This window comes from Ambystoma mexicanum, chromosome 4q (genome assembly GCF_040938575.1).
Source record: "Ambystoma mexicanum isolate Mex_15411 chromosome 4q, UKY_AmexF1_1, whole genome shotgun sequence".
NCBI lineage: Eukaryota > Metazoa > Chordata > Amphibia > Caudata > Ambystomatidae > Ambystoma > Ambystoma mexicanum.
This window is the reverse complement of record NC_090928.1, coordinates 1,069,849,322-1,069,865,445: the sequence shown is the minus strand read 5'-3', so window position 1 is coordinate 1,069,865,445 and position 16,124 is coordinate 1,069,849,322. Positions and strand designations below refer to the sequence as shown.

The window sequence follows — 16,124 nt, the reverse complement described above, 5'->3', positions numbered from 1 at the left end:
AATACGGTGTCTTTGGGCATAGGCCATGATTTTGTAGGACTTGAAGTTACTTAGTCCCTGGATATTCGAGGACATTATATTTGTAGAAATTGCATTGTTTTAGGGTACATCCCACTAGTGAGTCCCAGCATGCTATTGCAACTGTAACTATTCGCACTAGTGCACCCCATCATGACTTGAAATACTGGTCTGCCTCTGCCATTTGCAATAAAACTTCCCCAAACAACATTCCCACTCCCTCCCTCAACAGCCCATCACAGCTGGCAGTGAACCCACCCACCACACCCCTTCCCACAATCATCAATAACCCCCTCTAAACAGGTGATAACTGGCAGGTCCTAACATAGACTGACCGTGCTATGGGCCCAATTGGGGCCAACACCTAACAATTCCACTAAAGTAGCCATTGCAACCACAACGGGGAGTGCTGTTAGCATGCAATCGACCAGAACAGGAGTAATGCAGTAACAAAAACGGTACTTTAGATCGGCAGTGTAAGCAATTCGAACACATTTTTCCCTTTCACCGACACATGTGGTAGCAAAAAATAGAACTAGGACAGCTACAGGTATGAACCAACAATTCAAATAGCTCGAGTAAAACAAAGTACAGTTGTAAGTGAGAGTATGCTCTAATGCGATACTCTGACGGGTACAGCATTGAAAGTGAGCTCCTGATAACAGCGCAGGTGATTGTGTACCATAAGTGGAATAATATCTATTCACATGGTGAGGCAGCAGTGAACCCGACTATGCCACCAATGCAGATATTAATGGATTCTGGGTACATGAACTGCAGGGAGTCCGAGAATAATTAGATTATAGGTCAATCATTGTCCATAAGATCATCAGCCGGGTTGTTGAGCGGTATCTGCGCCTCAATAAACTTCACTGCTTCATTAGGGACAGTTAAAAAATAGAGTTTCTCCTTGAAGGTGAACTTCAGCCGTGCCAGGAACAATATTACATAATGGATATTACGTTCACGCAACATCTTTTTCACACCAAGAAACTGACGTCTCTCCTGTTGTACGCCCACAGAGAAGTCAAGAAAAATCCAGATTATTTGGGATCCAAGGCGTAGTTCCCCTTTCTCACGAGATAGGTGAAGGATGAGATCTCTGTCTGCATAGTAAGTATTCTAGCAATGATGGGTCTAGGGAAGTCCCCAGGCTTGGGTCGGGGGATGGGACCTGGTGAGCCCGCTCCACAGTGAAGAAGGGAGGACAGATCAGGATTGTCCAGCAGATCTTTAAGCAGGTTCTCAATAGCTAGTTCCATGCGACCCTTAAGGGTGTTTTTTGGAACGCTGCTAGTACTTATGATGTTCCTGCGCGATCTAGACGCCAAGTCGTCACACTTGGTCTTAACACGTGTCATGTCGCGTGTAAGAGAGGCAACTGTGTCCTGGAGAGTATGTAGACCATCTTCATTAGTACTGATCCTAGATTCCGCCTTAGTGATTCTGGTCCCAGCGTGATCCAGTCGGGACTTGAGTGATGCAACGTTAGCATTTATATCGTCCAACTTTTCATGAAAAGAGGCCAAGTTCTTGGACATTGATTCCATCATTGCCGTCAGGTCAGGAGCTGGAGTACCCAAGGGTGATGCAGAATCTTCCTGATTCGATGATGCATGACCCTGATCTGGTCGAGGTGCTGCCTTGGCAAACTTATCTATGGCCCGTTTTATTGGCACCTCTGGATTTGTTAGACATCTCAATACAGTCGAAAAAGAGGCGGAGCCCAGATGGTCGATGTCAGGAGGCAGGATAGGTTTCTGTGATCAGTGTAGGGACCGGGCAACACACCGTGGTTATAGCCGTGGAAGATCTAGATTCAGGCCAGGGTCAGAGAGCACAGTTAGTGGTTGGCAGTAGGCGGGGTGCCGAGTGTGACACCACCAGGGCTGAATGCTTAGAGATTGCAGCAGCAACGTGACAGTATAGGTTAGGCTGCAGCCCACTAACCTAGTACATAGAAGTGAGGGTTAGCCGGTTCCTACAGGACCATGGAAGGAGCCTCATATAAGTATACGCCGTCCACAGCATAGGTTTCGTGTCAAGTTGCAGATTCAAAGATGTATGGTCATGCCAGTGCTGATGTCGGCACAAGATATGGCACACATGGAGTCTGTGAGGGCCCAGGTCCCAGGGCCCTCCAGGCACAGTTTTGAAGGACTGATTGCAGCTTCTATTGGCCCCCAGAGGCCACGGGGGGGTTAAGCGTGTAGGTCCCAAGTTGGGCAGGTGACGCCCGGAAGGAGCAGTAGGAGTCGGCGAGGGGCTGGGGTGGAGGCCCAACAGGGCGAGGGAAATGCGTCAGCAACCCGGAGCGGGAGCAGGGGAGGGCAGTGTCCTTTATCTTATACTTAGGGCCCGCACAGGTCACCACTGAGCCAACTATTTAGTTTCTGCGTAGCAGGAGATGCCGGGTAGGGGCTGGCGGAATTATCATGCACTTGTAAGGAGCCAGTTAAGCAGTACAGGGGTAGTGGGCAATTGTGCGGCGAAAAAACAGATTTCCTTGATAGATCACTGGAGTAATGGCCACAGAAGTAGCATAAGTATACTGTTGCACCACGGATGAACAATTCCTGAGGGTGTGTGCCAGGAAGCGTGTGTGAGAACACAAATACCAAAGAGATATTAAAAGCCACTAGGTATGTGATCTCAGTTGTGTACTGTGGCTCTGTGATAGTCTGGGAAGGCCTTTGGGTGGTATGAGGTGCTGCGCCGCATCAAACCAACAAGAGAGCACATCGGGGCGGCGGGGGCCCTAATGATGTGGACCTCCGGCAACCCCTTACAGGGAGCGGTGGACCACGTAGCAGCTGGCCAGGCCAGCAGGAGGTGTGTATATATATATATATATATGGATGTGGCGAGCGCCCTCCGCAGCTACGGTTCCCCGTGCACGGAGGGACTCAAGGGCCGGATGATACAAGAGCAGCGAGAGCTGGGACCCGCCACCCGTAGGGGAATGGGTGCGTGGGCTCCCTCGATGCGCCCCCGCTTGTCAGCGTATGGTGTCTGCTGGGGTGAGGCGGGGGTCAGGGCAGCCGCGATCGGGCCGGCCAACAGAGTCTAGTAGGGCCCACAGCGGCGCTGCCCCTCACCTCCCACCAGCGCACTCACCCGTGGCATGGTCGGGTTGGTCCCGGTTCACGAGGGTCCAGGTGATACTCTTAAGGCCAGCAGCGGGAGCCGCGGCCCGTCTCCAGCCACTCGCGCCCCGCGGCAGGGCCCCTCACAGCGCGGGGAGATGCAGGCCGCGCGTCTCTGACTCAGCCCTCCCTGCCGCAGCACAGCAGACGGGCCCGCTCCGCGGGTCTACGACAGTTGTCAAAACTCGGCACTGCCAGCCGGGGACAGCAGCCAACAGCATCTCGGTCAAGATTGCCCGCAACAGGGCTCCACGGGTGCCTGCACAGGCGGGAACCGCCGCAGGGCCGGGACCACCCAGCCCCACGAGGCTCAAGGGGTAGGCCCGACACCGGCCCAGCCGCCCCACAGGTTGGATGGCTGTATCTCGGTCGCAGAGCTCCGATTCTTCGCAATATCGCAGACCGACGTGCTTCACACTCCAGGTAACAAATAGAAGCAATTATAGGGCACAGGACAGGAAACATCTGCTGTTTGTTTGATTGGTGTCGATGTCTCACAGAGCTTCTCAGCTAGGCAGCCATCTTGCAGGCTGATCAACAGCGCCCCACCCCTTCACACTCTTCTGACCCATTGACTTTGGTTTTAACTGTCCGCCATAGGTGGTGCATAACTTTAACTTGTATTGCTGGGAAAGGTCTAACCGAGACTTCATTGGGAGATTGCAACGTATTCACATACTGTGAGAATCTGTTAACCTTTTTCCTTCCCTAACCTTTTCCACAATCTCAGAATTGCAAAAGTACCAAAAGTGATATATTAATGCCAAATTTTGTCCTAGCAATTGAAGTCACCTCAGGGTGTAGGAATTGTGTGTGAGGCATCCCAAAACGGTATCTACTTGCTTATCTGAACTCGAACAAAGTGTTATGAAGTGTTTTTTTATTGTTGCATATTGCCCCTTTCTAAAGAAGGCTTATTTAAAACTGACCATTAAATAAATAATTCTTTTGTTTGAAAACCTTCACTAAGTCTTATTTGGATACTTGTAATTGTGAATCTCAGTGTTACATCTCTACGGCTCACATTTACTCCTTTTGAGATAGGTTTGGCCGCTCAGTCACGCTACCAACTTAACTTACCAACAGACCTATACAAATAGGTGGGTTACCTATTACCAAGAGGACAAGGCTGGTGTCGTCTCCCACAGGGTTACTACATCAAATCTTGCCTAACGCACAAATCCTGGACTGGCAGGAACAACCAGTCTTGACCTCTGCTTCATGATCTGTGCCTTCTGAGGCTTCAGCAGTGTCTCTGCACCAACTGGTGAACTGACCATCTCTCTCCTGGGCTACCTCACTGTAGCCGTCACTGTTCCAAGTACAGCCTTGGAACTTGGAGGATCTTCAACCTGTACTACAAGACACATGTGCCTGCATTTTCAGCTTTCCTGCATCAAAGGAAGCCATGCAGGGCCTGCTACTTTCTTTGTTCATCCGTTGAAGATCACCTGTTGCTGCCTGACCCGTGGGACTCCCTTTGCAGTCAGTCTTCTTTGCTCACTATAGGTGTCCTGAGGTCACCTGCTCCACTTAAGTCATCATCCTTTCTTCGTTTGGGTATTCAGCATGAAGGTTCCTGGAACCGAGATTCAAGCACTGCGACCAACAAAACTAAATTCTGTGTATGAAAGTGACTTCTGCACCTGTGACCCATGGACCTCCCTTGACCAGACCAAGCGTAGTAAACTGTGTCCACAATGAATACAGAACCTCAGCAGTGGTCTCTGGAGAAATTGGAGTCGGGTGCTTAGTTATAACATACCGGTTCCCCCTCCCCTGTGCCTCATAGGGTTACATGGGTGTAAAGTCCTGTCCCTATCTTGCTCTGTCCCGAGTTTGGTCGAGGTAACCTAGTCAAGGATCCATTTGTAGGCCTATGCCACTGTAGTGGGATTGAGTGTTACTTGCTTGAACCTTCCTTAACTTTTTTAGCTTTGAGTTACAACCACTGGTATTGTCCAATCACACAGTAAACCTCCCTGAAAAGTATAACATTGGAACTGGTATCCTTAGGACACAAGGCCCCAAACCATCTGCGGGCTGGACTAAGTGCTGGGGAATTGTTTTATGGTTGCTCTAAAGTGGTTCCACTGAACTTTATACATCTGCTTACTTACCTGTTTTTCACTGGTTATTGAATCAAATGCTTTCTATCTTCTCCTAAGGATGAATGTATATAACTGCTTTAAAATATTTGCCTAGAGGTTTCATTGCTTAGTGTGTATTTTTTAAAGGTCTAAGAAATCATTGTATATTTTTGCACTTTCCTTTCTATCTGGAATTATTGGGGGTGCTCTGTGCGAACTCATTGTAGACCTAGACCACTCTCACCCCCCTTAAGTCTAAGCCTTAGCACTATACCACCTACCTTGATTGGTTTTTCCTATAATTTAATGTCTTCCCTGTTCACCATAATAGGTTGGCCTCCCAAAATCCACCGCCACAGCTGATTTTGGAAATCATCATAACAACTATTGATTTGCAGATCTTTTCGTGTTCCTTCAAAATCTACCACTTATGTCCTCTACTTCACAGCATTCGCTCTAACATTGCTACAGTGCTACCCTTTTATCTTGCTGATGAAGCACATGTTTTTGCAAAAGTAGATACTAACTATAGAGGGACAGCATTTAGTCTGGAGTACTTAAAGGTATTATAGAATCTCAGCACTTGTATGGATGTTGATTTCCTTACCCTCTGTAGCGATTTCCACAAATTGTCCACTAGAACATGACTGTTTTGAGTTTGAAGGATGTGATCAAATTTCAGTACAAAGCATTACTATTCGACGAATGCTATTTCATAGTTCTAAAAGGTAGCTGGTGTCAGTAAACCCCGAAATATGCTAGTTAATTGAAATAATGCTTCCATTAATTATGGCTGTGTTTATAATGACAAAGGACATTTTTCGTTACAATCTGTGATTTATTTCCTTACTCATTTAGCAGGTTCATCAGTCCAAGGTGGGAAACCTCCACCTGCTTCCCCCGACTGGAGCATCGCCAATGGAGATAACCTTAATCACCCAGGACCAATGAAAGAGTCGATAAATGGCCCAGGACATGGTATGTATGGATGAAGAGAATTAAAGAAAATCTTTTCACACTGGTTTGGGTTCTAGGACCAGTTTTGGTTTTCAGCCCATGTTTGGATGCACACATCATTTTAAATGCTCAAAGTGATAGTGGAAAGTGCTAGCTACCTACAATTGTGTAGATCTCCCTCTGAAGCTTCGGGTTTGTTCACTTCATTCTACTGTATGCAACTATAGTTTGTGCATCTGGGTTCTATATCAGGCATGTTCTTGATTCTTGAATTAATGGCGTTCAATTATTTTTCTGATCTTTCAGCTGGTGACAGTGAAGTCCTTTTGAGGGAAAGAGACAAGAAATTGCGACCATATTCAATGTTTGATTCCGTTGATCCATCCACTGGGCTTCCAGTGTTTGGCACGATGAGAAAAAATCTGAGCAGCGAAGATCTCCTCCGAGATGGGCAGGTACTGAGATACGGGACCTGGTTTCTTTAAATCTGGGGTCCACTTCTGTTCACATATCTACTGAAGGGTCAATTATGGTACTGTCTAGTCTCATTTTTTGATTGACATCTTTAATAATGACACCAGAAATTAACTTGTACCTCTTACGTGGCTTAGATGGTTTGAAATAGTGTTTCAGTCTCTAGAGTGAGACGGGTCACTTTATGAACTCTATTCTTTTATAAATCAGTGGACACGAAGTGTGCAAAACAAAGCAAGAAACGCACAGGACAATTTCTTTCCATTTCCAGCGTCCCTTTCCTGGTCTGACTAAAGCATTTTTAGCATTCCAAAACGCCTCTGACTCGCAAAGGGTTTTTTGTTGGGTGATTTGGAAGAAAACATGTGATTGTTGCTTCTTTTTTCTCAATCACACATAGATGCCTCTCCAACACTGCTCCTCCTTACATCACACAGAAAATCAGGAAAATACAATCAACCAGACCCACTAGATCGGCTTATGCCCACCGATTCATCCATCCTCAATTCAAACTGGCTAGAGCCGGTGGATCCATCTCCCCATCCATTGTAGCCAAACATTGTAACTCTACCACCTGCCCTGCTAGCCGAACAAGCTTATTGGGCCTTCCGGAGAGCCCAAAAAACCTGGTTGTTCGTGTATACCTGGACAGCCACATATGTCTGACCAACCTAATAAGCCATTTGAGTAGCCAGTTATGTAACAGCGCCATGATGACCCAGGGCTTAGTGTGCTTTATAAATGGAAAAAATAATAATAAACAAGCATAAATCGTGTAGTTCTGCCATTTTAGGGTGCTTGCGCTGCCATTTTAGGGTGCTTGCTACTTTTTAGTAGCAATTCACGATAAATGCAAAAGTGCACAAGAGAAAATCACAAAAACAGTAGAAATCACACAACTGACACCAGCTTGTTTTAGGCACATTGTCAAAGTAACCAAAACACCCTCGGGTAAAAAGTGATAAGGATACAAAATATCCTTACTGCACTCCTTTGTAAGGTTATGTGTAAAAATACAAGAATTCCAAAAGAGACAGTTTTCCCCATAAGAACGAGCAAAACGAAGTTCTATGTCCGTTCAACTACTGTCGTTTTTTCGATGGCTTTTTTGCCAGATTAAATCCCATCAAAAAAATGCATCAACATTTTAAAAAAGTGGGGGGCCCGCCCAAACCTAGTTCACCCGTTAGTAGTATTGGCACCCCAATCCTCCTACCCCTTTTAACCCCCTGCCAAGCCCCATATATATTTCGATTCGTTTTTTCGATGGCATTGTTTAGGAAAAATAATCCTACACCCGTTTTAACCCCCTGCCCAACTCCCATATATATTTAGATTCGTTTTTTCGATGGAATTGTTTAGGAAAAAACTCCATCGAAAAAACTACTGTTGATGAAAGGATGCGTCCTTTCAAACGGGCAAGGGAAGTATACAGAAGGCTTTACTGACCTCCAAAAGTCAGGACAGCTTAAAACATAATCAAAAAGACTGGAGGTCACAAAGGAATTTATCGAGGGAAAGGTGCAAATAGAAAATCTTTACTAACAAGATGAAATGAAGAAAACCTCTGCGGAGCAGGCAACCTCAGGAGACCTCACGACGAGAACACGATCAGTAGGACTAAAAGACTGAAAATGCTGAAGCAGGTATCTGGAAGCCTAAGTTGTAGATCCTCCAAGTTTCAAGGGTGCACTCAGAACGACATCTGCGGTAGCCAGGTAGTCCAGAAGAGTGCTGGTTCGTCCACCAGGTGGTCCAGGGACAGTATCAAAGGCTCAGTAGGCACAGATCCACGAGCGGGTCCATGGGTCGAAGTACCAATGAGGGCCTTCTTGAGATCAGGACTGAAGGTCGGGGCTACACCGGGACTTGGCTGGAGGCAATCCTAGTCTTCTGAAACGGTCGTCCTCAGTTAGTTAGCAGGTTGCACTTCTTCATCAGGGTTTTCTTCAAACGATCTGTCAAATGGCTTCAGGTGTCGTTCTTTTAGCCAGAATCTGTACTGGAAGCTTGCCCAGGTCCACCAGTACTGCACCATTCAAACTAGCAGTGGCTATCCAATCATGGATAGCCACTGGCCACAGAATCTGTCCAGCAGCAGACGTTCAGGGGGGTGGATGTGAAGCGCCCACATCTGATCTCACACACAGACCGCTGCTTTGCCCAGAAAGCCAGAGTTTTCCCAGCGAAAGTGAATTCCATATATGGCAATTGTGGAACCAATGGGGCAAGAAGAAGACAATATGGTCGAAGGACAGGCAACATCTTGTGGCACTGCCATTTTAGAGTGGTAGCCAGTTTTACTCTCCATTTGTGGTAATAGCAAAAGTGCACAAGTGAAAGGTTAATATCAGACTAGAAACATTTCCGAGGCCACCATCCCATCCTGGACAAACTGCATTTGTACAACAAAGTTAGAAAATAAGGTTATAAGGATATGAAGTATCCTGGCCAAACTTACAAGAGCCTAGTCTACCAGTACTGATAGTCTTCGGACTGATCAGATTCCCCATAAGAATGAGCAAAAAGTTAGTTAAGTATACCTCCAAAAAGTTAGGTTGGCAGTCAAAACAAAGCAAAAAGAAAGGGAGTCTATGATGACTATGTCTAAAGACTAAACTGCAGAGTACAAGACCAGAAGATATGTATTCCTCCCTGGCTTCCACACTTGACCAAATGTTTTATTTTGGAAATATTATTTTAGGTCCATGTTGGGGAGATTTATCATTTGTATGGTTCATGTCTTCTCCTAGTGAGACCCCCAGCACTTTTTGCTGGACTTCTGGACCTTTTACTTTATATGCTGAATGAGTGGAGCCTTTTTCCGCTCATTCATTCTTCATTCTTAGGCATTCATTGATGTAGTAACCCTGTGGGAGACGACACAACCCTTGTCCTCTTGGTATTAGGTAACCCACCTATTGGTATAGGCCTGTACTACACAAGTTGGTAGTGTGACTGAGCAGCCGGACGTAGCTCGAGGGGGGTAAATATGAGCTGTAGAGCTGTAGCAATGAAATCCACCAATACAAGTATCCAAGTAACACTCACACTCAAGGTTTTGTAGTTAAAATAATTATTTAACAATAGTTTTTAAATCAGCATTCTTTAAAAAGGGCAATATTTGCAGCAATCAAGTACACTTCAAAATACTTGTACAGAATCAACACAAAGCTAGTAGATACTCTTTAGAGATGCTTCATACACACTTCCTGTCAGGTGATATCACTAACTAGGACAGTTATTGCATTTATATATCACTAATATACTTTGTAAATTCTGAGGTTTGTAGAAAGGAAAGGTTAAGGGAAGGAAACAGGTTCTCCGAGCATGTGAGCACTTCAAATCCTCCAGTGAAGTCTAGATAAAAAAAACTTTCCCAGCAATATTAGTTTAAAACTAATGCATCACCTATGAGGGACAGTAAGAATCAAAGTCAAATGGAATAGAAGAGTCTGCTGGGAGCCAGGACAGCCAAACTCAATTGGTGCAGTCTATAGAGCTGAGGCACTTCTTAGATAGTAAAAGTCTTGCAGAAAGTTAGAGAGTTTGTTGATGAAAAAATCACTGTATGGTCACAAGCTGTTACCCTTGTGAAAGTTAGAGCTGAAATCAACTCTAGAAAAACAGCTACTGCAAGTCTCAACTGAAAAGAGCAAGCTACAGACATTGAGGTAAGTACCCCAAGTCAGAACAGTACCTTTGGTTAGAAGAGGAGGGTCCAGCTGGCTTCTGTCTGGTTGCAGTGATGCAGATCCTGTGTTCCTGGGCCTCAGTTGTGGGGACAAAAGGGAGGACGTCTCGGGACTCCAGTGGCAGAAATTCGATGGTCGGCGGCAGCTACGGGTTCTTTTCAGATCATCGGCACTTCGCGGTTTCAGTGTTCGATAAATAGCACCACTGTGGATCTTGGACACCGGTTGGGCTTCCTTAACTCCTTTAGTCCTGCACTCTGGTGAGGTGACTCGCGCTCTGGTGGATCTGCTTCTGCAGGTTCCTGAGGAGCTTCCCAGAGCTTTTGGCTGGCTTACAGATGTTGAACTCGACTACAGATTTCTCGACCCCTGGCACTCGGTCCCTGCAGCAGCAAAGAAGCGCAGTCAGTCGGGGAAGGTCTTCCAGCAGAGTTTGTCTCAGGTTAGTTGGTCCCACTAACCCAAGGGAAGAAGTCGTCCCTTCTGAAGCTATTCTTGTCTATCAGAAAAAGGAGTTTCAGCACAGCAGCAGGGCTTCACTGTGCATTTCAACGGTCCAGGGGGATGCAGCAAGCTTTGTTCACGGTTTCTTCGTCGGGTTGTTCTTCCCAGTGGTCGACTCTGCCTCTAGTCCCAAAACCCTCGCCTTTTAAGCAGGTTGCTCCTATTCATACACAGCCTAGCTGTCACTCAAACAGAAGGGTGGCTGTCCTGAAAGGATAGCCAGCAAGCCAATCAGGACTGGGTGCATTCAGGTTTCCCTAGAGACGAAGGACAGGGGAGTTTCGGGCACCTCCCTCACTTCCTGTCCTTCCATACACACTGGAGCTAGAGGCGGGTTTCAGAACTGAATCCTGCCAAAGGGCTCAAACCTGGTTTTGGCACACAGAGTAAAACCCAAGAAAGACTTCACAAACAGAAAATGGCGAAAAAAGACCGGGCCATTTTGACAGAATGGTCACCCATGGGTGCTATACTGCAGCTGAGGATTCAGCCTCCAATAGGAAAGCACAATGGTAGGAAAATTAAACTACTGCCACCAGCCATTTAAAGTAGTGAGGGTATGGGGTGTGCTGGACCTACAAAGAGAAAGGTTAAGTAGTCAATTTCACTTTACTATTCTTGGGAACTGTAGTTCACCCAAGAAAAGGTATTTAAACCATATGAGAAATCCAAAAGAATTCTTTGATACTGCACTGAGGGTGCTGTGTTACCATACACAAAGTTGATGCCTATGGAGTTTGTCAGACTCCGAAAACAAAGGCAACAGATAATCCATATCTCCATATCGGATCAAAACACATGAGAGAATGAGAAAAAGGGCCCAGTCACTTCATGGTTAAAATTAAAAATCCTTAACTGCAGCCAAAGAGATGGGGTCTCTAAGGTTGAAGGGAATTGGCACACAAATGAGAATTTTCCCTAACACTGGGCTCTACCTTTTCGAACTCTGGTCTCTGTTTTACTATGGAGTCCACTTTCCTCCATGTCTCTTAAGTCATCTGTGTTTTACTTTACTTTTGCAGCACACAGCTCCTTATGGGCAGTGTTGCTGGGAACCCATTGGGTTCTGCTTTGAGATTCTTTCTTTATCCTTAGCAGAGGTCTTCAAACTGTGGGGAGCGCCCCCCCCCCCCAGGTGGGCACGGCCGCATCCCGGGGGTGGGGGGCTGCGCGAAAGCCCAGCATGAAATGTAAAAAAAATATAAATATATTTTTTTTAATTGGAGGAAATGGGCAGGGGCGGCTCACATAGTCAGACTGGACCATTAAACTGTCTCCGGCACCAATGAAAAAGTAGCCCGCAGTTGAAAATGTATATTAATTCCTTTAGTCACAGATTGTTTGAATAGTACCCAAGGGGTTGTTTTCTGTTAAAATGTAAGCAAATTGTCATATTTAAAGAATATTTATTCAGCAACAATGGTAAAAACTACTAGCTGCATAGTGAACTAACTCATCAAACTGGCCCACATTGGCCAAAAAAATGGCCCATTTTGACTGGTCTACACTAGCATTTTTCAGTTTTGGTATTATTTATTTTTTACATTTATAAAGCGCAAAAAGCAGCCCTTGCGCATCATGGCGCTGTACAGGCATGATTTGCTTGGTTACAGGCAGAGAGTGAATACAGAAAACAACAATAAAGACAAAAAGATAGGAAGCCTATTGTGTCTGTGGTTCTCGGTTAGAGTGAAACCATGTTAGACAGTTGGCAGCTAAGCAGATAAGATATACAAAGAGGAGGGGGGCGAGACTTGGCGTGGGACTGGATGGGGTCAATTGAAGAGCATAGTTTTGAGGACTTTCTTGAAGGATAGGTGAGAGGTCTCGGTCCTGAGGCTGTCTGGGAGGGCATTCTACTGTTTGGGAGCAAAGTAGGGGAAGCTAGATCCGCCTGCTTTGATCCTTTTGATGGAGGGGATGTTCAATTGATTTGAATAGTGAGATCGCTTGGGTCTGGAGGAGGTGGTTCTTATAATTTTTCCGGAGATAGGATGGGGCCGTGCCGGTTAGGTATTCATGCGTTAAGGCCAGCAGCTTAAAGATGATCCTGTCTTTAACGGGTAGCCAGTGGGCGGCATGTCTGGCATTTGGAGATGTGTTCTCTCTTGGGACTGTTGAAGGCAGCTCTGAGTGCATTATTTTGAATGACTTGGAGTCTATTCAGGGTTTTGACAGAAGTGTCTGCATCACCCTATTGCCCTAAAGGCCAGATGCGGGGCTGGCGGCTCATCCATAATGGGCGAGGGGGCGTCCACCCAGTGGCCTCCCTCACCCATTATCGGGGAGCCAGCCCAGTGAAACACTGAGCACTCCTTCAGCTGCTTTTTCCAGCTGAGGGAGTGCTCCTGGGCTGGCTGAACTGTCAAATGGAAATATTGTTTCCCTTTGACAGTTCAGTTCCCCAGCCGCACATGCTCACAGAGCCATGCAACGCTGGGGGCGTTCTGCTTCACCAGCCTTGCATAGCTCATTGGAAATGCTGGCTGGGGCACTGCATGTCTGTATGTGCGAGGGGGTGCTCCTGCGCCACCTCATACATACGGACATAGCAACCTGGAGCGCTGCATTTCAGCACCCACGCGCAGTCCCCTGCAAAAGGTACGTTTATGTTCATTTATTTTTTATTTTAAATGTGTATGGATGTATGTATCCTTGTGTTATGAGTGAGTGTATGGTGATGGGTGCCCGTGTGTGTGTGTGTGTGTGTGTGTGTGTGTGTGTTAGTGTTAGTTTTGGTCCGTTGAGCTAAGTTTGGTGAATGGGGACTAGGGGGGATGAAGAGTTGTACAACATGGGCATTTTAAAAAATGCCTTTGTTGCGTAATCCACCTGCCAAAATCAGCTCTCCTTCTGAGGCGCTGTGGAGCCCAGGGGACAGGGATGATATTTTCTTTTACTGGATATCTATCATAGATGTCCATTCAAAAATATCATGCTTTCAAGGACTGTAATCATGTCTCTGTAGATCCAGCAGGATGCCACCAAAGTTTCAGCTCAATTCGGAATTCAGAAGACCATGCACTACATGATTGCACGAGGTTCCAGGGTATTGGGGTATTGCAGCCCGCAAAGTCGTAGTGTGACGTGGGATGGCTCGATGTTGGGGAGAATTCTCAGAAATGTGCTAATTCCCTTCTACCTTAGGGACCCCCAGCTCTTTTGCTGCTGGACTTTGGACTTTTAATTTGTGTCCTGGAGAGAGTGAGACCTTTTTCCCACTCATGTATTTTTCATTGATTTGAACACTGGTTTTCTTTTGACTTTGGAGTCTGACAAACTCCATAGGCATCATCTTTTTACATTGTGTCGCAGCACCTTCGGTGCAGTGACACCACAGGGAAGTCTTCCAGATTTCCCAAAGGTTTAAATTCCTTCTCTTGGTTAAACTACTGTTTCCAAGAGCAGTGAAGTGAAATTGACTTTAATTATATTTTGTAACTTTCTAGACCCAACACACACTATCTTACCATAGGGTGCTGGAGGGGTTACTTAGTATCCCCTTTGTCTAGTTTCTCATGTAAAATGTTTGTTACCCTTTCTACAATTAATGGCTGGTGGCAGTGGTTTACTTTTTCCTACTGTTGAGTGTTTCTACCGCAGGCTGCAATAACAGCTGCAGTAAAGCACCCACGGGTGCCTATTTTGTCTAAATGGCCCGGTCTTCTTTTTTTTTGCCATTTCTTTTTGGAAAGGTCCTTCTTGAGATGTACTCTGCACGCCAAGCCAGGTTTGGTCCCTTTGTTTGGTTTGTCTTTGGCGGGAGACACTGGTGAAGCCCGCCTTTGGCTCCAGCATGTCTGGCAGGGCAGGAAGCAAGGGAAGTGCCCGAAACTCCCTGTGCTTAGTCTCCTTGGTTACAGGAATGCACCCAAAGGTGATTGGCCGGCTAGCTGTCCTCAGAGGACAGCCACCCTGCTGTGTGTTTGACAGCTAGGCTGCGAATGAATGCAAGAAACCTGCATAAAAGGCAAGGTGTTTTGCTTGGAAGGCAGAGTCGACCACTGAATGAAGGAATCCGAAGAAGAACTTTGAAGAGGCGCTTGCTGCAACTCCTGGACCATTGGTTTGCCAGGTGAGGCCCTGCTGCATTGCTGAAGCTCCGAATTCGCCTTGACTAGAGAAGCCCTGCATAGGATGACTTCTCTGCTTGGGTTGGTGGGACCAATCGACAGCAAGATGAACTCATCTCGAAATCCTCTCAAGCTGGCTGTACTTCTATTGCTGCTGTAGCAACCGATTGCCTAGGAGAGGAACCCCAGAATCGAGTGTGTTGTCTTTAATTCAAACCTGAGCTCCTGAAAGATGCTCCGGACTCGCATGAAGCAGGACTGACCAAGCCTGAGCCACCTCAAAAGAGTGCTGGACCGCAAATGCGAGGAAAGTCCATAAGGTATCCGAGAATCACGGTGGTGCTGATTTGCGAGAAGCTGAAACTGTGAAGTGCCACTGATCTGATGTTTGCCATTGCTACCGCCGACCTTCATTAGTGCAGGAGTCCCCAGACGTCCTCCCTCTTGTCCCCATGACCGAGGCCCTGGAACAACGGGATCTGCCATACTACAACTGGAACAGAAGCCAGCTGGAACACATTTCTTCACACCTAGGGTACTGTAACCTAAGGGGTTGCTTACCTCCTTGTTGTGTAGCCTTGCTAGCTCTCTGTTGAGACTTGTCTTATTTACTTTTGCAGAGTTGCTTGCAGCTTTGTCCCTCACAAACCTCCCAGCTTGTGGCCCAACAGTGATTTCATTTTCTACAAAGATTTCTAAAACATTGTGCAAGACTTTTTTACTTACCTTCAAGAAGTCCTTCAGCTCACCTAGACTTTTGCTCAAGTGACATTGGCTGTCCTGGCTCCCTGAAAGACTCTTAAATCCTCTGACGTTTTGCTTTAACTATCCCTCAACAAAAGCACACATTTCATAACTTGTGGCTGGGAAAGGGTTAATTTACTTTTCATGGGGGGGGGGTTTAAAAAAGTACTTGCCTGCTGAAGAATATTTGTTAACCATTGTTTTATTCCCTCATCTTAAATGTGCTATTGATAAATAACTAGGACACTGTGGACATTGATATGTCACCTCAGGGTGTAGGAAGTATCTGTGCCATCCCAAATGGGTATCTACTGATTTGAAGAAACAGAGTTTGTATTTTTGAAGTATATTTTTGTTACATATATTTGCTCCCTTCTAAAGAAGGCTTATTGAACTGACTGTTAAATTAATAATTGTTTAATC

General features: G+C 46.1%; 1 protein-coding gene across 4 annotated transcripts in view; it reads left to right on the top strand.

Annotated features, from left to right (window-relative positions):
* TP53BP2 (tumor protein p53 binding protein 2) overlaps positions 1–16,124 on the top strand; it is a 642,763-nt gene that overhangs the window by 447,215 nt on the left and 179,424 nt on the right. For 3 of the 4 annotated variants that reach the window (XM_069608638.1, XM_069608637.1, XM_069608635.1), the window contains exons 10-11: positions 6,113–6,232; positions 6,518–6,666. In XM_069608638.1, the coding sequence (XP_069464739.1) occupies positions 6,113–6,232; positions 6,518–6,666 (269 nt within the window). The remainder of the gene's footprint in view (positions 1–6,112; positions 6,233–6,517; positions 6,667–16,124) is intronic. The other variant, XM_069608636.1, reaches the window with a different exon arrangement.